The sequence below is a fragment of the Plectropomus leopardus genome, chromosome 3, assembly GCF_026936395.1.
Source record: "Plectropomus leopardus strain MGB_pleo_1.0 chromosome 3, ASM2693639v1, whole genome shotgun sequence".
Taxonomy (NCBI): Eukaryota; Metazoa; Chordata; class Actinopteri; order Perciformes; family Serranidae; genus Plectropomus; species Plectropomus leopardus.
Genome location: NC_142178.1, coordinates 19,462,281 through 19,489,668, shown reverse-complemented (window position 1 = coordinate 19,489,668; position 27,388 = coordinate 19,462,281). Strand labels below are relative to the sequence as shown.

At 39.6% G+C, this 27,388-nt stretch overlaps 2 protein-coding genes across 3 annotated transcripts; one reads left to right on the top strand and one right to left on the bottom strand.

The window, feature by feature from the left end:
* Nucleotides 1–727: 727 nt before the first annotated feature.
* Nucleotides 728–27,120, bottom strand: abcg2b (ATP-binding cassette, sub-family G (WHITE), member 2b). Of its 2 annotated transcripts, XM_088075828.1 has the most exons (18): nucleotides 26,966–27,120; nucleotides 22,304–22,427; nucleotides 11,614–11,649; nucleotides 10,740–10,961; nucleotides 9,587–9,646; nucleotides 9,374–9,491; nucleotides 9,119–9,274; nucleotides 8,173–8,330; nucleotides 7,785–7,936; nucleotides 7,229–7,321; nucleotides 6,113–6,264; nucleotides 5,611–5,762; nucleotides 4,440–4,529; nucleotides 3,718–3,842; nucleotides 2,247–2,401; nucleotides 2,056–2,145; nucleotides 1,872–1,924; nucleotides 728–1,742 (listed from the first exon to the last, which is right to left on the bottom strand). In XM_088075828.1, the coding sequence occupies exons 3-18, from the start codon at nucleotides 11,646–11,648 to the stop codon at nucleotides 1,595–1,597; spliced, it is 1,959 nt and encodes a 652-aa protein (XP_087931954.1). In that variant the 5' UTR covers nucleotide 11,649; nucleotides 22,304–22,427; nucleotides 26,966–27,120; the 3' UTR covers nucleotides 728–1,594. The 2 variants fall into 2 exon arrangements, with proteins under 2 accessions (XP_087931954.1, XP_042341288.2); XM_042485354.2 differs by having other exon boundaries at nucleotides 10,740–11,649.
* On the top strand, nucleotides 12,686–17,189 carry hapstr1b (HUWE1 associated protein modifying stress responses b). Its single transcript, XM_042485686.2, has 4 exons — nucleotides 12,686–13,133; nucleotides 14,830–14,910; nucleotides 15,053–15,328; nucleotides 15,431–17,189. Exons 1-4 carry the CDS (start codon nucleotides 12,938–12,940, stop codon nucleotides 15,667–15,669), a joined length of 792 nt encoding a protein of 263 aa, XP_042341620.1. The 5' UTR covers nucleotides 12,686–12,937; the 3' UTR covers nucleotides 15,670–17,189.
* Nucleotides 27,121–27,388: the final 268 nt, after the last annotated feature.

The following is a 27,388-nucleotide window of genomic DNA, read 5'->3' as shown; positions in this document are numbered from 1 at the left end:
CCATATTCAGATATCAACGGCTCATTCTAAGGTAATAAAAACACAATGATTGTTATTTTCAGGTAATTATACACTAAAGAAAACATACTTAATAAACATACTTATTATATTATGTTCAATTTCTGCCAATATATTCCCCTAAACCCTACACATTGGACCTTTAAACTGAAGCGTTACAAAATATCATGTTATTTGGAGAACATCTGGGTCACTAGACATTTTATTCTGTTTCTAACAAGGGGGAATTGATTTATTTCTGAAATGCTGACACATAAAAACATATCTTGATAAGATACAGCTGAACTCGTTATGAGAGTGCACTGTGTACAGGGGGGATGTTTTAAAATAAACTGATTACATATTATGCACTGGGAGTGAGAGGGAGCTGAGAGCACGGGCTGACGGACCTGCAGCTGGCCGATCTACACGGTTTTGCTCTAGGTCCCCGCAAAGGAACAGAAACCTGGGTCATCTTTGTCACACTTTCCTTTCCTGTTAACAACTTCAACACACATGTCAATAAAACTTTACCAATTTACACAAAAATGGTGATCATCGTTAACCCCTTTTACCCCAATGATTGTTTGTCCAACTCATGCTGTGCAGGCAACATTATTCAAACCCAACACTGAGTCTTATTTTAAATCTAGTACAGATACAAAAGTATCCAAAGATTACAAATAAGATTCATTTTGGGGAAATGTTGTTAAAATGACGCAAAGACATCTAGACTTTTTCCTTTTAATGCAATGCTACAGCCATAAAAATCCCGAGTTCTGGGGGTTGAAGATTTCATTTGATGTAAATATATAGCTTCAATAAAGAGCTGAAGCATGATACAGAATATGCTAGATGTGAAACAGTCAGACAGAGAGGAATAAGATGATCTTCAAACCTTAAAACCAGGGTTTTTTTGAATGCTTTTCTGCCATGTGTGAATCTTTTCCATGCCCTGTAATCAAGTTTTACATGGTTTTATGACTGTACCTCATGATAAGTTATCAGTGTAATTTTTTAAAAACTTAATTCAACATAACAACATAATTTTTGTAACAAAAAAGGTATATTACACTGAAAATAAAATGACAATTCCTTTGCTGTTAGGCAACAAATAAAGGGAATAGCTTTTTGCATTGACCATTATTTTTACATGGAAAAAGGTGAATTTTTAAACTAAACTATTCCCCAATAATATACCATAATATATAGAATACTCTATATATCTTTTCTTACTGCGGCTTGATGTTGTGTCAGTCACTGTAAGTAGCTTTGTAAGGACTTAGACGCTGACTTGGCGGTTGCGGTACATTCCCTCGTGCACAGACTAAGTGTGCTTAGTGGCAGCTTATCCACCTGGGAGTCAAATGTTACGACACGTGTGTTTATCTGTGAGAGCGTGAGTGAGTGACAGACAGAGAGAGATACCATGTGTAATGGTTAACCAATGTTTTGATTTTGAATAATAATAGAAATCATATTTTCTTTTTTCCCCCAAAATGAATGTCTGTATTTCATTGAGGCCTGTTAAAATAAATAAGATAAAATCTGAAGACACATTACACGGCTGATGAGTACATTAACAGATGGACGGGCATCATTTCCAGCGGTTGATTCGTCGCAGCTGTACATACGCCAGGATCATGCAGACCAATATGATTCCCAACAGAGCCACCTGGTTCTGCCAGAAGCCCCACACAGAGTAGTCCATGTCCTGTTCTTTCAGGAACAGCTCCCCTGGGATACTGCAGCACAGACAGAGAGGCTCAGTGTGTTAGTGTGTATGTGCGTGCGTGTGTGCGTGTGTGTGTGTGTGTGTGTGTGTGTGTGTGTGTGCACTTTGAGGAGTGGTTACATTATCTCTCAGCACTCACCTGATGTTGTTGCTGTAGAAAAACTGGCCTGTGAACTCGTTGATGAATGCAGCCTGTGAGGGACAAAGAGATTGGGCTGAAAAACATCTCCACGACAGATAAAAACAGATTAAATTCAATCCACTAAAGTCACTCTCACAACCACACCTCTCTGCTCCCACTCTGCCTACTTTCCATGTCTTACATTCAGTCCATATCTGAAGATACTGATCCATTTCAGCCAAGAGAGCCAGCTCAGCATGGCATTGAGATTGACAAGATAACCACCAAAGACCTTAAGAGAGAGAGATAATACAACAGTCTGTCATATATCTTTAACAGTCCACATCATGATCTCAGTCATGAATATTTAATGTGTGTGTCTCAGCGTCTCACCATCATAAAGACGAAGGGTAGGGCAATGAGGATGTTAGCCATGGCGAATGAAGATACGCTAGCTGAGACGAGGAAGGCCAGACCTACTCCTGCCAGACTGACCAGAGACATGGTCAGGGCGAAACATATGAAGGCCTCAAAGGCAGGCTTCAGTCCTGAGAACGTGGTGGATACATGTAAACAGGAAGACAGATATGAGTATAAGAATGGACATTTTAATCTTGCTTTGAGCAGGTTCCCTCTGATCGGGTCAGACGTGGCTGAAAGGTCAAATGAAAGGTTCCAGACAAAGAGAGATCAACAGCAGAGCATGAATTAGGAAGACGTACAAAACTGTTATCAGGCAGCTCCCTGTCATCTAGATTTTATCTCTCAAACTTGAATGTCCTTGGGAGGAAGCTAAGCCAGTGCAGAAAGAATTATGGACTGTTTCTTTATCCACTACATAATTTGCTGCGTTTTAGGGCTGCACTGAATGTCCTTATTTTTACACTTGGAGCTTCTGTTAAGGTTTACGAATGAAGCTTCAAATGTCTGTTGTCACATTTTATGAGGTCAATACCCTAACAATACTCATGAAAAAATCAGAAATATGAATAAAGTTATTCATTTGATTATAAAGGTTATGCTGATTACTATCTTGATGTGACGAGAACTTTGTTTCTAGTTTTAGGAAACTTTGCGCACCTCCATAGGCTCCATGAATATTGTTGTTGCTCAAAGTATATCTGAGTAAATTGCTGTATGTTAGGAAAAAGTGTTTTTTTTTTTAAAATTAAACCTTCTTTAATGAATGCATTTATTTATGGTGTTGTGAGAATGCTGCTAAACTGCCCTGTCAGGTAGACCTTCTGCTAACATAACGCAGCACGTTTTCAGCATGGGAGCTCACTAGGCAGCGGGGACAACAGATAATATCACAGCTGTTTTGCGTTATCACCACCAGCACCACCAACACTAAGGAAACAGCAGCTAGCTAACATGCTTGCCAGTAGTCCAGGCCCAGTCTTTAGGCCTGTGCGCTAAGACTCGCTTTCAGTAGGACTTCCTGTGTGTGGCGCTAAAATTCTACTCTCTGCTGTATGCTCCTGTTGTGGAGCACTCACAGGTAAAGCTTGCCATGTCTGCAGCTGTGCAGAAATGCTGGGTTTAAACAGAATCAACAGACGTGCAAAAAATAAAGAAAAGCTGCACAACATTTGAATGTTGCTTCAGAATGAAACATCGAAGCTTTGAGATATTTAGTACTGCTCTACTGCTTTTACTTTTCAAATTATATTGGGGGAAAATGACAAAGGCACTTGTTGAATTTTGAGATCTCTGCAGTCCAAAAGTTAGCAGGTCATATACAATAGTCATTTCAATGAGAATAAAACAGAACCTGTCCTTTTCAGCATCAGGGCAGTCTCTCCATCTGCATGATACAATATAGTGAATGTGTACAGTATGTACTTGTATGTGTGAGACTTACCCATCATATAGTAGGCGATGGCTGAAAACACAAAGATGGGGATGATGCGGTTGGGAATGAGATCAGCAAAGATCTTGGACAGGAAGTAGACAGACGTGCGGTAATAGCCACTGGAGTTCTCGTGACTGCATCAAAAAACACATAAATATAAACACTGCGGCAGAGTTAAAAGTAGTGCCAGACCAAGCACACTCAGCACTTCCCCAAGCTTCTCCTATTAGTATTGTTCATATTTAATGTATTTAATACACACAGGAAAAAGTTGTTTGAGAAATCAACACAAATAAACAACTACGCTTACAAACAATAACAGTAAAAAAAAAAAAACAAATAAAGATATTGCATTATTCTATAATAGATTTTAAATTATTACATTTCTTCCTGTTTTTGATTGTTTTTTTCTTCTTTTGGAATGTACACCAGATGGCTTTTGCCTTTCCATTTTTACCCTTATGTTCAATTGTTTTTAATGTAAAAAAATGCTGCTTGGGGCTGAGTGCCACATACAGAAAACACATTATTTGTTTAGTCTCAGTACAGGATTTGTTCACATTAATAAAAATAAAGAATAACACCAGCCTTATCCTTTAAACAGCATTAAAAGGAGAAGTGTGATCCACATTAATCTATCTGGGCATTGAACATCTTCGTAGTCGTGTACCTATAGCATGCAGGTGCAGTTAAACACGCAAACACACACATGACCTTTATCTTTCACTCACATGAAGATTGCCCTTTCATTGATAAAGAGTTCAACAGCAGAGAGATTCCCAAACACCATGTTGATGATAAGGAAGAAGAACGCCCCGCTCCTGTCGTCCAGAGTGAGAGAGAGAGGGTTATTAGATAATCCGTTAATCTGATGAATAGTTAAGCAGAAAATGTCACCCTGGCCTTGGTTTTTTCACAATACCCCTATATAAAGGCATCATAAAAGTTGTTTGCTCATCTTGACATTGTGGTTTCTTGTCCATGTGGATGTGGGAGAAAGTGCAAACTGAAGGCTCCATGACATGTAATTCATGAAAGAAATCAGGTATAGATCATACAGAAAACTCAATAAGGGGTCGAGACAGATTAAAAGAATCTTACAAAGAGAGTTGTTTTTATATATACATTAAAAGCAACATCATACCCAAGTTAGACTGGGGAATTTAACTTGTCTCTTGTCTGCAATTGTCTCTTCTTTTTTAAACATCGGGATCCTTCAAAAAAAGTCAAGGGCCATCTTGTCTGTGTGTACTGCAGACAAATATGTTTTGTTGTGTTGTTCTGTGATGTTCTAGTTTTGTAATATTTTTATGTGTTTATTGCAGTTTTGCCCTGATATTGTGTGATTTACAATGGCTAAAAAGTTTCCTCTGCTGAAAAGGATGCGTCATGCGACTTTACTTGTCTACATTAAACGTGACTACTTGCCAACACGTATAAGAAAAAACCCAAAGGTGGCGTGAATGGCTGAAAGGCATATTTTTAACTGCTAAATAACTGTGAAATATTGAACGCCTTTTATAAAATAACCCTCTTGAGACCTCAGATTTCCTCCAACAATTCTATCTTAGTTTCTTATCTTACTATTTACTATATTTCAAATTGAATTCAGCTATCGTACCTGACTGCTTTCACAGTATTTTTAAATACATTTTTGTCCTTTTTGCCTTGAGAGCTCAAGCCAATATTTTGCATATTTATAAATAGTGCAAAACAACACTTTTGGGTCTACAACATGCACTAATGTGCAATGAAAACACACAACACAAGAAAGAATAGCATTTCATTTTGGCCTTGAGATGGGCTGAGGAAAGGTGACATATTTATAACACAATAGAACAGAGCAGATACATTGTGTTTTAACTAGGTTGTCTGCTATGCTACAGGTTACGTGTACTGTACCTGTTCTGTAATGCCTCAGGCAGCGTTAAAGGCATCTGGTAGTAAATGAGTCCCACCAGAATGGCAAAGAAAATGTTGAGAGCCAACTGGGCGTAAGAGGTCTGCGGGTTCCTCAGAATGTTCAGTACCGTTCTGCCACACACCACTCGCATCTGAAACACACACACACACACACACACACACACACACACACACACACACGCACACACACACACACACACACACACACACGCACACACAGCCAGACAAAGATTGTTTTTTATGGACATGATGACAGTTATAAACAGGGTTCATTCAGCGGGCACTGACTTCACAGCTGGCTGGCACAGTCACTAAACTCTGAACTGCGATGTAACATAAACTCCTTTGGTTAATCACAAAATGAATCACAACTGAACTTTAATTTCCTAAAATGGATAATTATCTCATATAGTTTTAGGTGTAAGAAACATGCTCTTTTCAAACATTTTTAGTGTGTTTCTAAATTGCGAACTTGGCTTGCCTGATAAAGGAAAGAGGTAGCATAGTCGGCTGCCTCGTCTTGACCTTTGGGCCCTTCAGCAATGATCTGGTTCATATGGTCCAACTCCGCAAGCACATCATGGCACAGTTGGGACTGGCGATACTTGGCTGCCAATGAGTTTTTAAGCTCGACTGTAAAAATAGAGAAAATCCAGCAATATAAACATCTTTTTTAATGGCAGCATTTACTCTTCTCAGGCTTTGGAGATTTGCAAGATAAAAACATGATCTGAAAAAAACATGATATGATCTTAACAAAAAATATAAATCGGGTTATTAAAGGAAAAGTTTGACACTTTAAGAAAATTAAATGCTTTACCTAAAAAAACACTTGCTCAATTTTTACTCACCTAAAAAGATCAATATCAGTACAAGTGTATGCTATATCTATCATATTTTTACTGCTTCACCGCAATGCCATACAGCCTTTGCCAACAGTGAACTGAAGCTATTTTTAAAGATTTTTTTTTTTAAAGAGATTTTTAGGTGTATTCTTTAGGTAGCCAAAATCCGTTTTTACAGTATATAAGCACAGAAAACATAAGAAAGGTTGGACCATCGTGTTCAAGTTTAAATCTTTACACATTACATTAAGCGCTGAAAATGACAAAAGAAATAAAACAAGTTTACCAATTTAACATATCTGCAATTCAAAGCACATGACAGTTGTCTACCCAGATGGTATTATTGTTGTTGGCACAGTGTCACCATAATTCGGTCTACTGTCGTCACTTTAAAGTTACAAGGCAAACAGCCAAGATTCCAGATAAGCAACTTGCAGCCAGCTGATGTTCCTTGAGGAATAGTTAAAACTCAACAGCCCTCCTTCCAGGAGTTATGCTGAGCTAAGCTAATCACCGCCCGACTCTAGTGTCATACTTATTGTACAGACATGAACTAAATCTAATTCTTAGAGTAAAAAAAAAACAAGTAAAGATTATTTTAGCTATGCAGGTTTTGGTATTCTAATATTTCATTGTCTACCTTTCAAACTTACACTTTTCAACAAGACACACAGACACATTCTTACACACAAACCACCAAAAAACATACATTGAGCATCTGTTGGAAACTGTGTGTTTGTGTGTGTGTGTACCTGCAGTCTGTGATTCTAATGTTGACTTTGCCTCTCCGTTTGTGATGTCCATGAAGAAATCAGCAGGGTTGTCGAAGGACTCAATTTGGTAGCCTGTGCAAAAACACACAGACACATAAGAATACATCATAATAAGTGTCTGTATTAAAACAAACAATTTCTTACAGGCTATTTAGGGTATCTAGACAACTAGTTTATTTTTCAATTCACATGAATTTAGTAGAATATTATGTATAAATATTAGAATCTAAAACAATGGCTAAATTGAAATAACTGACTGTCAAGCAATATCCTTCTCTATAACAGAAAATTAATCATATATTCTATTATATTCAAGTTCCTACACATTTGAGTTTATTAGCATTCATAGAAGAAGAATTTATATTAATTAAAAAAACAGTAATATATTTAATAATGACGGCATATCATAAAAACATAAAACTATACATATGCCTGTACACAAATACATCCATACATTCATACTCTTCATACTACTACATACTACTCTTTTAGATGTTCATACTATGTTTCATTGTTAACAAGCAAACACGTGTACCAAGGTTTGTGAAATATCCCAGTGCATTGGGTGCTGCTCCTGCGTACACCACCTCCCCTTTGTGCATCAAAGTCAGGTGGTCAAACTGTCTGAAGATGGAGTAGCGTGGTTGGTGGATGGAGAAGATCACAGTCTTACCTCTTCTGGACAGCCTGGGCACACATAAGGAAATTTGTTCGAATCCATATTGTTACAGAAAAAAATACAAAGACAGCAGTAAATGGTGAAGATGCTGCTGATTTGCAGGATATCAGAAATAAAGCTGACAGCCAATAGTGCGATGGCCACAGTTTCCCCTCATCCTCTTCAGCATTGTGTGTTTCAGTTGCCACTATATTTTATGTATATGTGTTGCCTAATGTGAGATTAATGAGTTATTGTGTTGTACTTGTGCAGTAGACCAATGATGCAGTTTGCAGTGTTCGAATCCAGTCCGGTGGTCGGTTCATCCAGAAACAGCAGAGAGGGAGAGGTGATGAGCTCCATCCCAATGCTACACCTCTTCCTTTCACCTCCAGATACGCCACGCAGAAACTCTGTTCCTATCTGCACATGCACACAAAACACACACATAGAAAAAAAAACACTTGGGTGCTGAGATGAACAGCAAGAATACTAAACACTCTCCTCAACTAGGGCGTAGGTTGTTTCAACATTGAGGGTGCAACAAATTAAAGAGGGAGTTTTGGGGTCCTCCCAAAATTTTGAGCATCAAAAACTTAATTTTCCTGTATTCCCGTGATGTTTTTTCTTTTATTGTGTCAAAGTAAAAGACCTCTGCTACTTAGATGTTTTTTATTGGGAGGACAAATACACATGTTCCACATTAACAAAACAAATGTGTCAGGGTGCCCAGTAGCTCAGAGGGTAGAGCGGGTACCCCACGTACAGAGGCTATGTCCTAGCTGCAGCAGCCACAGGTTTGATTTCAACCTCGGCCCTTTGCTGCATGTCATCCCCTCTCTCTCTCCCGCTTTCACACTGAAGCTGTCTTATCTAAAAAAGGCAAAAAGACCATAAAATAATATTTAAAAAAACAAAACACAAAACTAGTCTGTCAATAATGTAGGCTATTGGCCTGTTTTAATTTTATTTTTACTTTTAAAAAATACACTTTCATAGACTTTGCTACAGTTGAAGTAAACCATTACATAGAAAAAAAGGTACGCAGCCCATAAAAGTGTGACATTAGAAACTCTTCTCTTATAAGGGTAGGGATAAAAACATGATAAAAATCAATTTTCTCTAATAAAGCACTTTTAGTAAACTGTCTTTCCAACACTGCAGTAAAATGCTTGTTGGGCAGTTATTAGCTTGTGTGTGTGGAACTGTACCTTAGTGTCTGCGCAGTCTGTTAGGCCAAGGTCTTGTATGATGGCATCTACTCTGCTTTTTTTATCCTTGGTGGAGTGATGTTGAGGGTTGAGACGCAGGTTGGCGCTGAACAGGAGGTTCTCCCTCACAGACAGAGTGCCCATTAGGATATCATCCTAGAAACACAGGAGTGATGTGGGCACAATATACTCAGAGGAGCCCCAAAGTATAATGATGTCTAAGAATGTGTGCGTGTGTGTGTTTGTATTGTGTACCTGGACCACATAGGCAGAGCTGAGCCTGAGGTCAGACGTGACGGCTTTGCCATCCACCAGCACTTTTCCTTGCTTCAGTCCAGCTGGGTCTTTTCTTCCTGCGATCACGTCCAAAAGTCTAACAATAAAGCAAAGAATACTCGTGTGGGTAAGGGTGTGCATGTGTGTGAGACAGTGCCTGTATGTTTGCATTTATATGAACATGTTTCTTACGATGTTTTACCACTTCCAGTGGCGCCCATAATGGCATTCATCCCAGGTCTCATAATGCCACTGCAACAACCAATCAGAAAATTAAGTTAATTTATTTAAAGAGAACACTTTAAGATAACAATGACGAACGAGTTAAGACCTACTCCACCTTAATTTAATAATTGAAAGATAAATGTAAACAGCATTTAAGAAAAAGAGTAATGGGCTACATATTAGGATCATAATTAAAGAGTATTGAAGAATATGTCTATGACTGTAAGTATGTAGATATGGCATGCCTCCTAGAATGCCTCTTTTTTAAACTCCTTCTGTTCACTATTATTCTCTCTTTATTTATTTTTCTGCTTTTTATATTATCGGCTGCACTCCTGCAATAAAGTCTATAATAAACAAATTAAATTTTCATTAGGCTACACTTAAAAATTACTCCTGAAAACATTTTGTGCATGAATGGTGGCATTATTGTTTTAATATTTTGTCATGAACTTCAGTGGTACCACCTTGTAATCCAGAGACAGATTATCTTTGTCATCAGATCCAGGCTCCAACATACAACATTATGGATGGAAGTCAGAAAACCATCTTTCTTGGTCTATTTTGAATATTAGCTGCACAACAGTAAGTACAGTTGTACTTACTGTACAAACTTACTGAAATCTCTGTAAAATCTGGGGCTTCATTGATGTCATTATACTTGAATGACCCTGGCTAAAAGCTCTGATAACAAAACTGTGCAAAAATACTGAGGTACAATGTAAATACATCCCATCTGTTGTGGAATCTGATACCATGACTTTGTTTCCACATTTTCTATTTTCATTTCATCTTTCCTCAACAAAACAATACCCAGATGAACAGAATGACTAAGTGCCTATAAAATGTATTTCAAACTGACATACAGGTTCAATTAAATAAACACTTGATCTCATAATTTACGTATTGTCTGATGTACAGCAACCACTATGCATACAGTATTTGTATAAAAAAATGGAAAAAGCAGAACAGAAGCACCTGGAGCGTTGTGTCACACAGGTGGCCCTGGCATGTTAACTTACAGTTAGTCACCACCGAGTGATATTGCAATCATTATATACCGTGCAGTGTGTAGGTGTCTGTATAGATGTACACACTCACAGATCATTTCAGGTCCTACCTTACATCGTTGAGGATGTGTTTTTCTGGACCTCTCTTGCAGCAGAACCTCGTCTCTTGAACACTGTAGTGCAAGTTGCTGAATGTGACCGTTGGCCCTCGTTCCTGGAAATAGTCTTCAACACTCCAAACATTTTTCTCTGCCTTAGACATCTTTAAAATAGTAAAACTGCCAACAAGAAAATTTGTCTGAAAAGGACGTTTGAAGAGAGAACAGTACAGTCTGACACAGAGAGAAAGAGAGAGGAAGAGACAGGTGAGCGAGCATGTAATCAGTAAGTTTCTGTCATAAATGTATCTGACCTTTGGACTTCTTTGATATTTAGACCCTTCGCTCATGGCTGTTGTCAAAAAGACATGCCACTGAACATGTAACACCCAGGAAGAGTCATAAGCCATCTGATAATAGTTGATGATTATGGATGACAAAGTTTACACGATGTTTAGTGATGCTCACATAGTGCAAGTGTTATCTATGCCTTGTCAATACCTGCTTATTTGTAATCATGATCAACTTTTTACTTTTATGGGCCTGGTTTTGTTATATTAAAATAGGAAAATGCCCAAGCCAAACTGTTATAACAAAATTAATTTCAGGTTCTATAGGCCAATGCCATGAACAGACATTTTTTTTTGAGCTAAAAATTGAAACCCCTCTCCCAATCATTAATAATATTAAAAATGTTAATACATTAGTACACTAGTACATGTTTCACTAACTTTACAAATGCTTTTAATTCAGTAATGATGCCATGGACCACATTAAAAAAAAAAAAAAGTATATGAAATTATGAAAAGGAAATAGAGAAAAAAATATTATGCAAAAGGGCACTTATCTAGTCGGAGGTCAAAAGGGCAGATCCTGGGGGACAGACCTGGGGTCTATCTGTGCATGTTCCTGCTGTATCATCCTGATTAAAGCAGCATACAGAAAAGATGAAATGTAAATAACTTCCATAGTATGTAAACTTTTATGTGTGTATACACATACATACTTAAGTTTGCATTTTATGCTTTTGAAAGAGGTAATAACAGATTCTCATTCTCATTACTCTCACAAATAAAAAGCTGTAGTTATAAGTGGTATACTCTCTGCTCAGGGGTTTGGCTCCTACAACCGTAACTGGACTGCTATGGCCACTAATTTTAAGAAACACAAATGCTGAAATTACTGAATCATTTCATAACTTGATGACTCTTTACCAGCTGAGATACTATAGTGGCTCTGTACTGTACATCTCTTCCTCTTCTGGCATATTCTTACACATTTCTTATACACCCCCCATATTATATTCATAATATATATATATATATATATATATATATATATATATATATATATATCATATTGTATGTGCAAACCTACATGACAATAAAACCATATAATATATAGGATAATCCTTTATTCCTCCCTTGAAAAATAGATCACTGGAAATAAATAAAATAAAACACACACACACAAATACATATATATACCTTTACTCACACACACACACACACACACACACACACACACACACACACTGTACACAAACATAAAGCAATATAATAATTAAGAAGTAAAAAATAACAATAAAAAAATCCCCATGATCCTGTAATTGTCACTGGTCTCCAGTATCAAGGATAGTGTAAACTGAAACTAAGGGGTTGCCTTAACAATGAAAAGCAGCCTCAAACCAAAAGCACACTAACAGTAGACGGTGTAAACATATGGAGGACCGTATATTGTTGTGGTCCACATTATCATGGCCAGGCTGCCCCCTGCCGTACAGAATGCTGTGCGGCAGGCTTGAGAGGCTCTCCTGGGTAGGATCAACTTTGGTTTTCTCTGACCTTTTCTCTTTTTTGCCATTGTCCAATCAGGCTTCGTGTTAAGCACAGAGACCCGCCCAGAAAATTCTCTACAGCCAATCATTTTTTTGCATAACGACAAAGGGGGCGTGGCCATCGTCAGAAATTCTTAGGTGTTGTCATCGTGCTCTTTAGTTTGGTGTGTTTTACACTGGGCGTACGGGCGGAACTAAACATGTTAACAATGCTACTTTAACAGCGATCGTTTTTCTTCTTTTCTATTGATCATAAGGGTTTCGCTTATAGAATACAAAGGAATAGACGGTTAAGTGTCCCCGGAAATCAATCGATCCTATATTTAACACGAAGGCTAGCTCGTAAACTACTAGCTAACGCCTAACGTTAGCTATGGAGGAGAAGAAGGAGGAGGGAGAATCGGAGATCCAAGAGCACGGCCCCGAACACTGGTTCTCCAAATGGGAACGGCAGTGCCTAGCAGAGGCCGAAAGGGATGATCCAAACGAGGAGGAGACGGAGCAAAGCCAACAGAAACTGTGGCACCTTTTTCAAAACTCGGCCACCGCGGTAGCACAGCTCTACAAAGGTCTGTACCAACGATACCGAAGTTCAAGTCAAGCTAGCTAACTGTCAGAGCTAATGCTAATGAAAGCTAATCCAGCTAGCGGAGAGAGACACAAAGGGCACCGGCTAGGCTAACATTAATAGCTATTCACTGCTATGTTTGTTTTCATTGTTGTTAGGTGAAACTAGAATGCATATTATTTAAATTACGAATAAATTCGGTTATTCTATGCTTCTCTCGTCGATATCGTGACCCCGTTCCGTTGTTAGCCGAGGGAAGCTAACACGCTAGCAGCTGCTAACAGCCGGTCACCGTGTCAGAGAGTGGGACAACAGGGCTGAGTCTGTCTCACAGTGGCCTGTGCTGTCAGAGGTCCTCCACCGCTAAGCGCATTGACAAGTAGTCGAGCTAATTGGCTCCCAAACCACCGGCCAACTCAGCGGTGTGTGTGTTATCACAGTTTAAGTACATTTATTCGACCAGGTTGAGCTCAACATGGCTCACACTAAAATGTTTTTGTCCACCCGTTAACAGTTACCTAGCTCGTCAAAATGGCGATACACAGGGAGGAGTTTGCCGACTGAAAACAACTCGTTTGTTGATGGTGTAACACAACGATAGTTAATTAATTGTCGCAGTGGTATGGTGGAATTTGAAAGTAACGGCACAATGTCATTTTATTCCAACACACAATCCCAAGGTCCTTTTGCTGACGACTGCATTGTTGTAAATACAACATCCAGAACAAAATGGCGATAGGATTAAAGTAAACAATTTCTTAATTCTCGTTTTGCATAGTATGGTAACATAACGCATACATGGTGTTGCTTTGGAAAAAAAAACTTGTCAGCTTCTGCAGTTAGCACATACTGAAACGGGAAATAATCGTGGGCCTCCATTTAAAACGTCTATATTTAAATCTGTGACATCATGGTTGCGTTAGATTTGACCATTAAGTTATTTCAGTGGGAGTGAAATTATTCTTCTAGGTGGCTTTGTTCACAAAATTGCCAGACAGGCTCTTGACTACTTGTCAAGTGCAGTCATTATCCCCCACTTAGTCCAGAAATCCTGCTTGGCAAAATGCTTTTGCTTCCAAGCCCCCCCCACACACACACACACACACACACACACACACACTGTATGTTCAGACTGAAACACAGCTGCAGCTACACAGAAGTTAACATCAGTGAGTCATTTGTAGAGAAAACCCTATAGACAGCTCCTGCAGATTTTAGATGTAAGGATTTGCAGTCAAGATTTCAACTGTGAAAGAATAGCTTGCAGTGGAGAACTGCACAGGCCCCAAGTTTCTGTTGTATTTTTGTGGCTAAGTCAATCCTTGGCTGGAGTTGTTCTGTTGTTTTATGCATAAGTTGTTTTGCTTTTCAACAAATATGTTTTGTTTGATCAATGCTTTTCACAAGACCAATACAATTATTTTACGTGTAGGTAGGTAAGGCTGTGTTAAGGCAGGCATTAGATTAAATATGATTTTGAAAATGACCATCCTAGTGGTCATCCTAGTTAGTTTCCTTTTTGGGACACACATCACATCTGCACAGCACATCTGTATTTTCTTACTGTTGAGGCTTGAACTCCATAAAAGAAACTTGAGCTTGAGAAAGGGACTCTGGAGTTTATGTAGCAAAAGTGACAACAATCTGTCATTGGAAAGTTATGACAATATGACTCACTATGTGAATTTAATTAACAGATCGAGTATGTCAGCAGCAGGGCCTCTCTCTCTGGGTGCCCTTTCAGAACGCAGCCACAGCTGTCACTAACCTGTATAAAGGCAAGTAACTCCTATTACTCCTCTTGTTTTTCGCTTTCTTTTTTAGTTGCTGGAATTACTGTATTTAAATGAGATTGGTTTAGATTCACTTTGTTTGTAGTGTCCAGATGTAATAAAAATATTTGTCTTTGTGTGTCACCAGAGAGTATGGAGGCCCGCCAGCGGAGTTATGACCTGGGCATCCACTTGGGCCACCAGCGTAGGAATAAGGATGTGATTGCATGGGTTAAGAAACGCAGAAGAACCATCAGGCGTGAGGACCTCATCAGCTTCCTGTGTGGCAAAGTTCCACCTCCCCGGACAGCTCGTGCCCCACCAAGAGTTTCCATGGTGTCTGCAAGCCGACCATCGCCCCCAGAGACGGGCAGCTCTGTCGAGACTGACCTGCAGCCTTTCAGAGAGGCCATAGCACTGCATGGTAGGTCAAAATGCCATGTTCAGCAGGAGGCTGTTGTGTTATAAGAATGAGACGCTGAAGGTTGCTGTGGCTTCATACTTTCTTTTTTTTTCTTCACTCCAGGCCTTAGCGGTGCCATGGCAAGCATTTCTGTGCGTTCTGGTCCTCCTGGTTCCCCAACGCATCCTGCCCAGTCCCTCGGTCGTCGTAGGAATGGTCTTCATGATGTGGACCTCAACACCTTCATTGCTGAGGAGATGGCGCTCCATTTGGATTCCACAGCCAATCGCAAACGAGGCCCTGCCCCCTGTAGTGATGTCATCACAGACTCACCTACTCATAAACGTAACAGGATGCTCTGAACTTTTCCGACACCACTAATCCCTCGTCTGTCCTCTCCTTGGTGGCCGACTGGACAGATGATGAGGACTGATGCCTTGGCCGACCATTGAAATCTTCCTCCTTTTCATCTTAGTTGCGATGCTACAAATAAAGAAACTTAACTATTACCAATCCACACATATATTCCCTTCTTCATTTTTTCTTTCACCACCCCCCCCCGTTGTCTCACACATCCTCTCTGCAGTAGTTTTTTCCCCCCCAGAAAATGTTTTTCCTGTTTGTTGCCCCGAGTAGATCTGATAGAGAAGCGAGCACACATCACACTTGAAATCCTTAAAGTGCAGAATGTTGCGTTTAGACATTGTTATTTGGCCGGGCTCCTTTGTGCTTCACATCCGATAATCAGATGAAACTGGCTGATGCCTACTGTTTGCAGTTCTCTTCCCCTCATTCCTCAAGCATACTTCCTCCTCCTCCTCCTCTGTGGAGTGCTGGCCAAACCAGACTGGACTGAAACCCGGCTCCTCGGGAGGCTGAACCACCTCCTCGCTGTGTGGCTCGACTAAAAATGCTTGTCAGCGTGTGTATCTCATTCTGCTGCTGCTCTGTGTGTTTGCGTATCTGACAGCAGAACTGCCACTTACTGTGTTGTACTTGTCTTTGCCTTTGAGAAAGCTGCTACAGTATCTCTGGTTGTTGTGCAACAGTGAGTGTGGGTGTGTGTGTGTGTGCGCGTGAGTGTTTGTATGTGTGCTTGTGGATGCGGGGTTCTAGCAAATCCAGCACCCACTTGACCGAATTATTTCCTACTTAAATTCATCCTATTCTTTTTTTTTTCTTTGCAGCTCAAACCAGGGTTTTATCACAAAGCAGGTCAGTCCAATTTACACAGACAATGGCGACTATCATTACTGTCAGAATTAGCTGACACTTGGAGTAGTGGAACAAGCAAGAGGTGTTTCCAAAAAAGATTTGTTCAAGTACCCATCCTGCATTATTTGCAAGTTTCCAATCACACTGTTCATAGTTGTTGTCATGTTTACAAGTGATCCAACTATCCACTGTTTCCCTTTCACATCGGAACACATTTGTCCAATTACTGGTTGTTGCATTTTTGCATTAAGAGCAGAAAGCTTGTAAATTAGTACATTGTTTACATTTGGGCCTTTGATGAGGACATTAACTTGTGAGTTGTCATCATTTTGTCTCATATTTAAGAGTCACGACACTTTCACTTGTGATTTCAGCTTTAAACCTAGAAAATCCCAGGGGACAGTTACCTGTGAACTAGTTGGGGCCGACGGCTGTGACATTTGATTTTGCTTAGCCAATTCCCGGATTATTGGGTGTGATGGCTCAGCAAAGCTTTGGACACTTGTTTTGCCAATTTCACACACTGCTTTGTGATACAATCTTGTGTAATGTGTGTAAATAACATGTAGGTGCTGTTATATGTGGTACATATTGTAAAAAGAAGTGCAAATCCATTGGGATGTCCATGTACAATAACTATTCTGACATTAAAGAAGATACAAGCGTTTCTCTTTTGAGTTTTCTACGAGTTGGATTCGGTGTTTTACTGACTCTTCGCACAGCCTGCTTGGCAAGGTCTTATTTCTGTGCAGGATAATCTTTCCTCTCAAAAGTGATATTCTATGAATTACCTCGGGCCAGTCTCAAAAGGCATAAAAAGGTGCAATGAAGTGGAAAAACCTGAGAGTTTCAGCTATTATCATTCACAGTGCCTGTTCAGTTAACAAACGCCAATTCCTTAATAATCTCTTTATTTCCTCGACAGAACTTGATATTCAGTTATTCTGTCGTCAGTCGCCAAGGGCAAAGGAATAAAGAATCTACTGAAAGGAGACCGTAGTGGTTGTATCTGTCAGTTTGTTACTGTATTGCTCTATTTGAGTTCTGTGAAAGCAGCCTGTCAACAAACTTCAAACTAATTTTGAGACAATTGTGCAGTTCAACATTGCGAACACTTGGGGGCAATGCAGTCCACTCTGTTCTGCTTAATCTTTTTGTCCTCTTTTTCTCTTCTGACAAACACACTGACCTGAAACGCTTTGTTAAAAGCAGGATGGAAAAAATTTGAATGTGCACATACAATTTTGATTAGTACTTTTCCATTTAAACAAATAGCAGTAATATATATATATATATATATATATATATATATATATATATATATATATATATATATATATATATATATATATATATATATCCAATAAGGAAACATAGTGAAAGAACCTAATAGGACATATATAGGATACCAAGACACAAACTGTAATGACAAAATTATTTAGAAAAAAACCCATAAAAACAGCATTTTAGGTGTCATTTGAGATGACTTGGTGCATTACTTGTAGTTACACTGATAAGTAGTTTTAGTTGGCTATGTACTTTCTAGGGCAATAGCATCTTTTAACACTAAATAAATGAATGTGATTAGGACAGACTTGGAGTGACAAGGGTATCGAGACTGTTTAGAAATCTTATGACCTCTTTCCAAGAAGACTGCACTTTCAGTCCTGTTTGTGTGCCTGTTAGTGAAAAGGATATATCAAAAAGTTCTTAACACAACCCAGAAGGGACTTTTGATTAGGTGAGCGCCAAAACCATCCTAACCACAAGGCCTTAAAGAAAAATTATTTTTCTTTTTCCACACCTATTTGTCCAAGTAGGCCACAACAGTTTCCACCTACACAGATATTTTTCACACTTCTTTTTTAACACTCCTACAAATTTCATCCAATGTCTATCCATGTTTAAAGCCTACAGGATCACTATGTAATAAGTTATTCATTTGTTTTTTGATATTGCAAGCTATTGTAACTAGAATGCCAAATTTTTGTTTGCTGGTCCTTTTTGTCAAAATGTGGATGATGCATGTATATCTCAACTTGCATCATTACTACAAATTTTGAGTGCATTTCACCTGTGAAATGCACTCAGGTAACATGATCATTTTCACTGGCTATAACTTAGCAGTTCTGAGTCAAAGTCTCTCAAATTAACATTTGCATATATTATAATTTAATTTAGGAATTGTCCAAAAATCAACCAGCTTGTATGCTTGCCAACTTTTTTTTTTTAATATTAAAAGATTAAATTCAGAGCATTGTGAAATCTTTGTAGATGTAGAAGCCATCTGAGGTGGCTGATAAAAAGCAATTTTTCAGGTTATAAAGGACTATATGTATTTTATCAAGGTGAAGAGGAGGGCTGAACATTATTTTATTTAAACCCCCATGAGGCCATTGTCAATATTTAAAAATAATACATGCATATTTGTTTAACCATTGTTTACTAGAAGAGGCAAAGCATCAATAATTAAAAGATATTTTGGCATTTTTCATGTGTTATTGATAGTGACAGAGAGATATGACAGGGGAGAGAGGGGAGAACATGCAGGAGAGGGCCCTGGGCCGGCCTTATACAAGGCTTTTGTGTTAAGGACATAAACTTAATAGTATGCACTCTACCTGGGCACCTGAATAATGAATTTAAAATGTTACACTCAACTTTAAACCTCAATATCTTAATGCAACATTAATACAGCCACTGATGTGCAGAGAAGAAGTGAGATTAGAAATTGGGCACATGAACTCAGCACAGGGCACAGAAATAAAATATATGATAGGTGAGAGAAAAAGCCCCTGTCTTACTCTCCCCAAAAATTGAGACTACCCCCCCTTCAGCCTAAATACAAATTATAATACGCTCCCCCTTTCTGACCCCTTCTCGCCCTCAATTAACTTCTCTACAGTCACTACAATAGGCAGAAAAATTGTGTTCCCCCTTTAATAGCAGAAGTCCTTTCAGGTATTTGGTTCCATGTTTATCTCTGATCTGACAGCCGGTTTGGCGTCAATGCCAGCACACACAACAGCTCTTGGAAACTAGGCACTGCTGTTTATCGTAACTAAATCACTGCCAAAGAACCACCACACCTTAAGACACAAACAGAGGAGGCGACACAGCCTTTGATGATCTACAGGAAAGCTACCAGGTCAACAGCACCTTTGTGTCAACTTTTTAAAGGATCGTCCAAGTACTTGATCTCCTGACTCTTCCAGCCCATCACTGCAGAGGAGGAGAAAGATCTACGCTGTCCTATCCACCACATCCAGCGAGAATATCTGTTCTTGCTTTCCTCTGCTAACACTGCACGGTTGTTTTTGTTTCATCATGTATCTGAAGGCTCTAAAGGCTGCTATTTGATGGAACCATGGAAGAGGAGCAGAGCTGACCGCAAGCTGTTTCACACTTCAAAAGAGGCACTGTGCATGTGTGTGTGTGTGTGTGTGTGTGAGAGAGAGAGGGAGAGAGAGAGAGACATGACGAGAAGCAACAAGTGTCTGAATGTTCCAGAAAACCCCTCGAAGTTGGCCATCTGGGCTGCGCTGGTATCTGCTCACACGCACTCTCATAAACACACACATATAGGTGTCTCCTAGGATGCCGTCTGGTCTGAAAGAGTTGGTGGTGTGTCTTGTGAACCATTACTGACACACACACACACACACACACACACACACACACACACACACACACACACACACACACACACAGACACACAAATGTCCATTCCGTCATAGCAATTGTGCGTCTGTGTGGGCTTGACCATTAGGGAGTCTTCAACGGCAGACAGCTGGCGATCAATGATGCACTAGTTATCCCTCGTGTGCATGTGCGGATGTGCGTTGACGTAAACACAATGGATAATGTTAATTGCTGCACCAGCTTGCGCTAATTGATAGAGGAGAGCATGCTTATGCGTTCACATACACACAAACACATTAGCACATGCACATAAACAGAAGCCAATCAGGCAGACTGAGAATGTGTCCCCAGAGAGATAGAGCAGCCGGAGAGCAGGGGTGGCGGCGGTGGGAGATGGAGAGGTGGTGGAGGAGACAGGGAAGGAGGAGAGGAGGAGGAAGAGAGGTTAAACACTCCCGAGAGATGGCTGCTCATCAGGGCTTTTAGTTTTGTGCACATAGGCTACGGTAGGTGAGCGGTGCGTGGCGTGCATGAAAACACAAGGTCTAAGAGATTGTCTCCTATTTTTGGGTCTGCTGTGTTTTTGTGAATGTTGCTACTCTTCAAAGAGACCCCCCACCCCACTCCTCCCATCCCTCCATCCTTTTCTCTCTCAAACATAAATATGCTTACACACTCACACACACACACACACACACACATACACACACACACACACCACATCTTCAGAGCTCCCTGTGCACCAGCATGTCCCTGTCTTCCACAAATGCCATGAAAAAAAAAAACCCACGAGCTGATCACCATAGCAACACGTTATATATCTTCCAGCAATATTTATCCAACCCAGAGAGGAGGGGTTGTGGTGGTGATGGTGGTGGTGGGGGTGGATGGATAGGGGAGGTAGAGGTGGTGGTGATGGTGGTGGTGTGTGAGGGAGGGTCGTGATGCAACTCCTCTAAAAAATCAAATGGTCATTATTGGGGGTGGTGCGGTTCAAGCGGGCGGCCACAGGGCGGCAGCAGCGTCCAGCACAGCAGGACAGCAGCATCACACGCATCATCACTTCAAGACCAGCGGCTTTCGGTCATGTGCCACGCACAGCTTACAGGCTTCAGGTTTTCATCCCGATGTAATACTACACCGGCTTATTTCACTTTTTTTACTAGAAGGTGTGCCGAAGAGTGAAATTGGCTTTTGTGGTTTGCTTGTGTCTTTGTGGCATGCGAGTGACGACCACTGGACTAGACAAGAAAGGTCCAAAAAAAGAAAAGAGGAAGCTGTTCTAGTGCGTCCTCAAAAGCAGCACCTACCAGTGGGATGCTGGGCACGCATTTAAGGATGGAGAAAAATGATTGAAGAAGAGAAAAGAAAATGAATGGTGGGGCAGAAAGAGAGCAGGAATGACTGCAAGCCCCCCCTCTTCCCCAAGCATAAGGATTAGATGTTGTGCTGCTGGCTGCAGATGGGTTTGGGCTTGATTCTGTATGCGTGTGCACAGTGTGTAATGTGTCAGTGTGTGTTTGCTTGTGTGTGGGTTTATTTTTTGGGCTCAGGAAGCAGGTTAAGCAAGGAGGGGGGGAGAGAGAGAGAAGAGAGAAGAAAAGAAGGGAGAGGGGAGTGAGGAGGAGGAGGATGAGAGGAGGGAACAGGATGAAAGGATGTAGGTGAGTCTAGGAGGAGAGGAGGCCTAAATCCTCACTGAGCTCCAGGGAGAGAGCAAGGAGAGACATGGGGAGACTAATGATGTGAGAAAGGGGGAAATGTAGAAAGACAGAGGAAAACAGGAAGAGACTGACAGTGTGTTTGTGTGTGTGTGAGAGTGTGAGTGTGTGTGTGAGAGTGAGTGAGTGAGTGAGCGAGAGACATATGGACAGGAGGGGGGTTAAAAAAAGTGTAAGTGCAGCACAAGTCTCCTTGCTCACAGGTTTATATAGAAAAACCCAACAGGACCTGACAAGAGTCTGATAGGATCAGCTCCTCTATGCGCTCACTCACTCATACACACCTACACACTTGCCCTAACACACACACTCGCAGTCCCACTTGCCCTCTCTTCAGCACAATTCCATTTTTCCAATATTCTGTGCGTGAAGTGATATTTCGTTTTGGTACATTTCAAAATTTTTCAGCAGGCTTTACCTGGTGTGACATGGCGAGCCATTAGCCTTCGACAGTACCCGACCTGTACTGTACCTCTGTGGGTCGATCGGTCAAATCCAGGCCCTCACTGGACTCTCTTCACCATTAACTTGGAAAAGGGAGCCTGCAACACACAAAAATGTTGTTTTCAGCCCAGTGGTTTTAGCCATCACCTTTTTGTGCTCTTCTCTTGGAGTTCAAGGACATGGAAATGTGTAGATGAGTCCAGTTGTTGGTGAGTGCTTGTCTGATATTACTGTAACTTTTAGTCAATGAATCAAAGAAAATGGAAAAAAAAATTGGTTGACATTGGTTGATCGTTGATCGTAATTTAGCAATCAAAAAATTGTTTGTGGTGTTGTGAGGTTGTTCTTTGTTTTTTTTTTATCCTGTAAAATGAGAGTAAAACTCAACTCTTTTATATCATTGTCTTTATTCTAATTATTCTGGTAGGGGGCTTTTTTTTGGCTATAGTAGATAGCCGACAGTAGAGAGATGACAGGAACTGTAGGCATTGCGGCAAATGGTCAGTGCCCCAACCCCTACACTGCCAGGACGTGCCATTTTAGATTATTGTAATTTTATTACTTTGGGGGTTTTTGACTGTTGATAAAGTAAGACGTGCTATTTGAAGACATCACCTTGGGCTCTGAAAAGTAGTGGTGGTCACTTATCTGTTTTCCATTTTATAGATATATAATTATTATTCAAGGAAAGGCCGACGCAAAAACACAAATGGCCCTCTCTATAGCGAGGAGCTTAAAAGAGGAAAAGCCATGATCTCATATTATGTCATATCATATGGGTACAACACGTGCAGTAAAATCTAGTTTGCACTTTCCAAAAGGCTCAGCAGCTGGCCCACTTTGATAGATCATGGGGAAGACTGATTTGTGTCACTGAGGTCGGAATATGTTTAGATCAATATGAGTGTAAATTACAACTCTGCCATTACTTAGAAAGGTCCTTAATCGAAGACCAAAAACAAATGCTTTCTTTATGCCAGTGTTTAGTTTGTTCATTCTAGGCTACTACAGAACAACATGCCGACCTCTGTTGAAGAGGACCTGCTCCTTATGTAGATATGAGCAGCTTATTCTAAGGCAACGCAAACACAACGATTCTTAGCTTCAGGTGATTACACACTAATACACTTGAATTTTTATATTCCACTGTATAATGGTATTCTATTTCTGCCAATATAGCCTCCTAGCTACATCAGAAGTTGGTGGAGACCAGCATAGAGAGCAATTTTGGACATATTTTTGGACTTAAAGTTGATGAGATGGCCAGAAACAGGCTACAGTTATTAGTATGCACAAAACATGGCATGTCCAAAGTCTGGCCCAGGGACCAATTATGGCCCTGTTGTTCAAAATATACTATGTGGTTTGCCACACATAACTGGTTAATCAAGCAAAAAAAAATATTTCTGTTCAGCTAGGAACTACGCAGGCTGAACTAATGTGTTTTTATAAACAGACGGTATACAAGCAAACGAACGGTGACCAAATAGCAAACGTCCCCTGCTAGGTAGCAGACACCCACAGGAAAGACGATTGAAGTCGACAGCAAGGGCTGTTTTAAGGAGCGGTGGAAAGTTGAAACGTTTTTTCTCTACAAGGTGAAAAATTTTTTTTTTTTATTTTATAACATGCATGACATGAGAAGCAGCTGGCACCCAGAGAGTTCACTTTATTTTATCTGGACCCCATTGAAAAAGTTTATACATCCCTGCATGATACAAACTAGTTTGTGGTATGTGTTGTCCGACCAAATCTTAAGGCACAGCTGTTTATAGCTGTTCTGGACAGCATCAATCAAAATTGAAAACCCTGAGAAGGATGACAATTGTTTAAAAACAGGGATAAGTCTGGGCTTGTTGGCTCATTAACCACAACCTTATGCAGTGTTAATCAGAGCCCCAGATTAACATTCGCCACTTGCCAAATGTGAGTTAATTTAGTCTTTGGCAAATAAATCATTAAGACCACCTGCCAATCTGGCTGGTAGAAAAATAGGAACTTCATACAGGTGTTGGAGAAAGCTGTGGTTTGCTGTAGGTATATCTTCATGCTGTGAGGTGTGGCGCTTGTATGCAAATGTGAAAAATCTACAGGACAGTCACAGTGGGCACAGACCCTGCAGACCCCCTCCACTCCCTCTCTAACATGCTGTATCCTGGCTCTCCCCTCGCCCAGTTTTTTTTATTATACTGTCTTTGTAACTTAAAAAACAGATAAATTAAAAACCCTAATAAATAATTATTTTGCACTTAAGATGAATACCACTGAATTTATTAATTAATTTATAATTTTATTTTAATTTATACGTTACCCTTTACTGTTGAAATGGTTTAATTCATATTTCAGCATACACTACTACCATTTATACAGCACACTATGATAAAATTCATAATTAATATTGATTGACAAGGTAAGTACCAAAAAAAACAAAATTCCAATAGTCAAAAGCAATTTATTATTTTTGGCTGGTAAAAAAATTGGCTGGTGAATTTTTTTTTCATCTACTCGCCACCCTGACTGTTAAGCAAAACAGTTCGTTTTGGACCTTGAAATTAATATGTCAGTGTTGTGTTTTTGGAATATTCTATTGTCAACACAAGGCCTTTTTTTTCTTTTTAAATTACTGCAGCAACCAAGAACCTGCTGGTGGTAATGAATGTTTAGTGAAGCTGTCCAGCTGGGAAAGAAGGCTCTTTTAAACCTGTCTGAGTTGAAGAGAATTCAACAGAGAGGTGTGAGCTGAAAGGCTCCAGTGCAGGAGAAGCTTATTGACGTGTGTCAGGAAGTACAAAAAATCCTTTTGGTGACTCAGGATGAGGAGGCAGATCGCTGACCCTCCTGTGCTCAGCAGGTGTAGCGACACACTGATCTTGAGTGTGATTACTGCCTGGAGGTGGAGGGATATTTTCAAGAACTCCTAAACCTGCTAGACATATAATTTGGGAAGTAGTGTTTGAAGATTCAAAAGGGTCGGAGACCATTTCTTCAGTGGAGGTCAGTTAGAAAGCTCGTTAGTGGAAAGGGCATAATTTTCATTTCAGCTCTGGGGGAGAGATCTACTGGGAACTGCTCAAGCCACTACAATTATATTCTTCAACAACGAGAGCATGATGCGCTTAATGGAATACTATTCATGTGCGTAATATACTGCATATACTCTATGTCTGGCACTTAACATGACATACTGACCTAAACAGTGAAGTGAGGGGAGGGAGGAGCACTTTAATTGTAAGGAAGGTGTAACTTTCTTGCCTTTTCCCTGTTGGATTCACTTAAAAAGCTACCCACTGCGGATGATCAGTGGCGGAAGAAGTATTCAGGGCTTTTAGCTGAATAAAAGTAGCAATACAAAAATGTAAAATACATTTAAATACACCTAAAGTACAAAAAGTAAAAGTAGCCATGATGCATAATGGCCCATTTCAAATTTAAATTATTTTTATTACTTTTCTAACAAACATTTTAAACAGGGCAATAAATCCGAAAAGACCTAAAAACATGAGTGCATACTGCTGTATGATCCAGTGATGTTAGCCAAATAAATAGGTGAAATGTGAGTATTTTATCCTCCTTGACTTGAAGACTTGATATGTGCAACCTTTTCAATATTTAGATATAACCACATAGGATTTGGGTTTAGCACTCCACTGAGAACCCCTTTGTTGAAGTACAACCTCTTTTTCTGAATGGTGAATAAATGCCGCGCTTAAATTTGTCTCAACAGCTTTGCTGACCCGCATTGTCCAAAAATATGCCAAAAGAAGGAATACTTGCAGAGCAAAAAAAAAAAAAGTAAAGCGACAGAATAAATGATTTTGATTTTGTGTTTCTCACTTTGTATTTGGGCTTCCGTAGCTTTAATACCCATCATGGAGAGTTTAAGATGAGGGGTTCGGTAAATTATTCAAAAAATAACTAACTAACTAAATAAATAAATAAAGATTTTACCCATAATTTTGAAATGTTACAATGCAATTTCAGAAAAAAAATGTCCAACTTCCCATGTCTTTGTATTCTTAAGACTTTTGAATGGTTGATTTAAGACGTTTTTAATACCAATTAAGGCCTTATCCATAGATTAATTAATTGAATACATTTTAAGACTTTTTTTATGGATCCGCGGGAACCCTGTATGCCTGTATTTAAACGCTTTGTAATCACCCACATTTTAATTGGTAACTGTAATTTAACCAATTTTTTCCCTCAATAACTGATTAAAAATACATTTATTGTGTAATTTAATGCAACTAGTTGCTCCCCAATACTGCTGTTACAATCGTAAGTTAACAGGAATTATTTAATTTTAAGTTATGTTCATTAGCGGTGTAAAACTGCTCTCTGCTGTCAGAGGAAATGCTGACCGTTGACTGCTGTGCTAAGCTAGCTGACCCAAATATGTCCGTTTGCGGATGTTACCTTAAAACATCGGCAACACTGCAAACTAACACACGAAAAACTTAACCACAATGTTATGGAAGTTACGCTGAACACATTACTTCAGTTTTACAAACACTTATTTATCGTAAGCTGCCAAAGTGTAGCCACACTGTGAGCCGAGAGCTACGTTACATTAGTTAATGTGCATACACCTAAGCTAACGGCTAACAGGCTAACGTTAGCAGTAACAACAACTCACCTGCGCTCGGCGGACTGCAAGCCAGGTGACATCTGCAGGTACATCTGCATAAATGTTAAATATCCAGGAGATTTATTATCTGTCTAAGGAGTGCTGGACTTCAGACTGCTTCCGGAAAAAAAAGGTTGAATGAGGGCTCTGTTGTTATTGGTCCAAAGTCGGAGTGAAAGTGAGCCAGATTTTAAAGGGGGGATGTCCTGGAGATAAAGTGACCGCGAGAGGGGGCTATTTTTACATTAAAGTTACAGAGGAAATAAATAAATAAATAAATAAATAAATAAATAAATAAATAAATAAATAAATAAATAAATAAATAATAAAGATAAAAACAAGACATAAAAAATAAGATTTAGAAGATTAAGAAGAATAAGATTTATATGCTGAAATGTTATACACTACACAGTATTTGTTACTGGATGTTGG

Coding starts and splice junctions, on each gene's coding strand:
- abcg2b (XM_042485354.2), bottom strand. CDS start 11,137: ATGGCTTATGACTCTTCCTGGGTGTTACATGTTCAGTGGCATGTCTTT. Junction 5,763..6,112: donor CTACCTCTTTCCTTTATCAG/GCAAGCCAAGTT, acceptor TGTGTGTTTCAG/ATGCGAGTGGTGTGTGGCAG. Junction 2,402..3,717: donor CATCGCCTACTATATGATGG/GTAAGTCTCACA, acceptor CCACGTTCTCAG/GACTGAAGCCTGCCTTTGAG.
- hapstr1b (XM_042485686.2), top strand. CDS start 12,938: ATGGAGGAGAAGAAGGAGGAGGGAGAATCGGAGATCCAAGAGCACGGC. Junction 13,134..14,829: donor GGTAGCACAGCTCTACAAAG/GTCTGTACCAAC, acceptor TTTAATTAACAG/ATCGAGTATGTCAGCAGCAG. Junction 15,329..15,430: donor AGAGGCCATAGCACTGCATG/GTAGGTCAAAAT, acceptor TCTTCACTCCAG/GCCTTAGCGGTGCCATGGCA.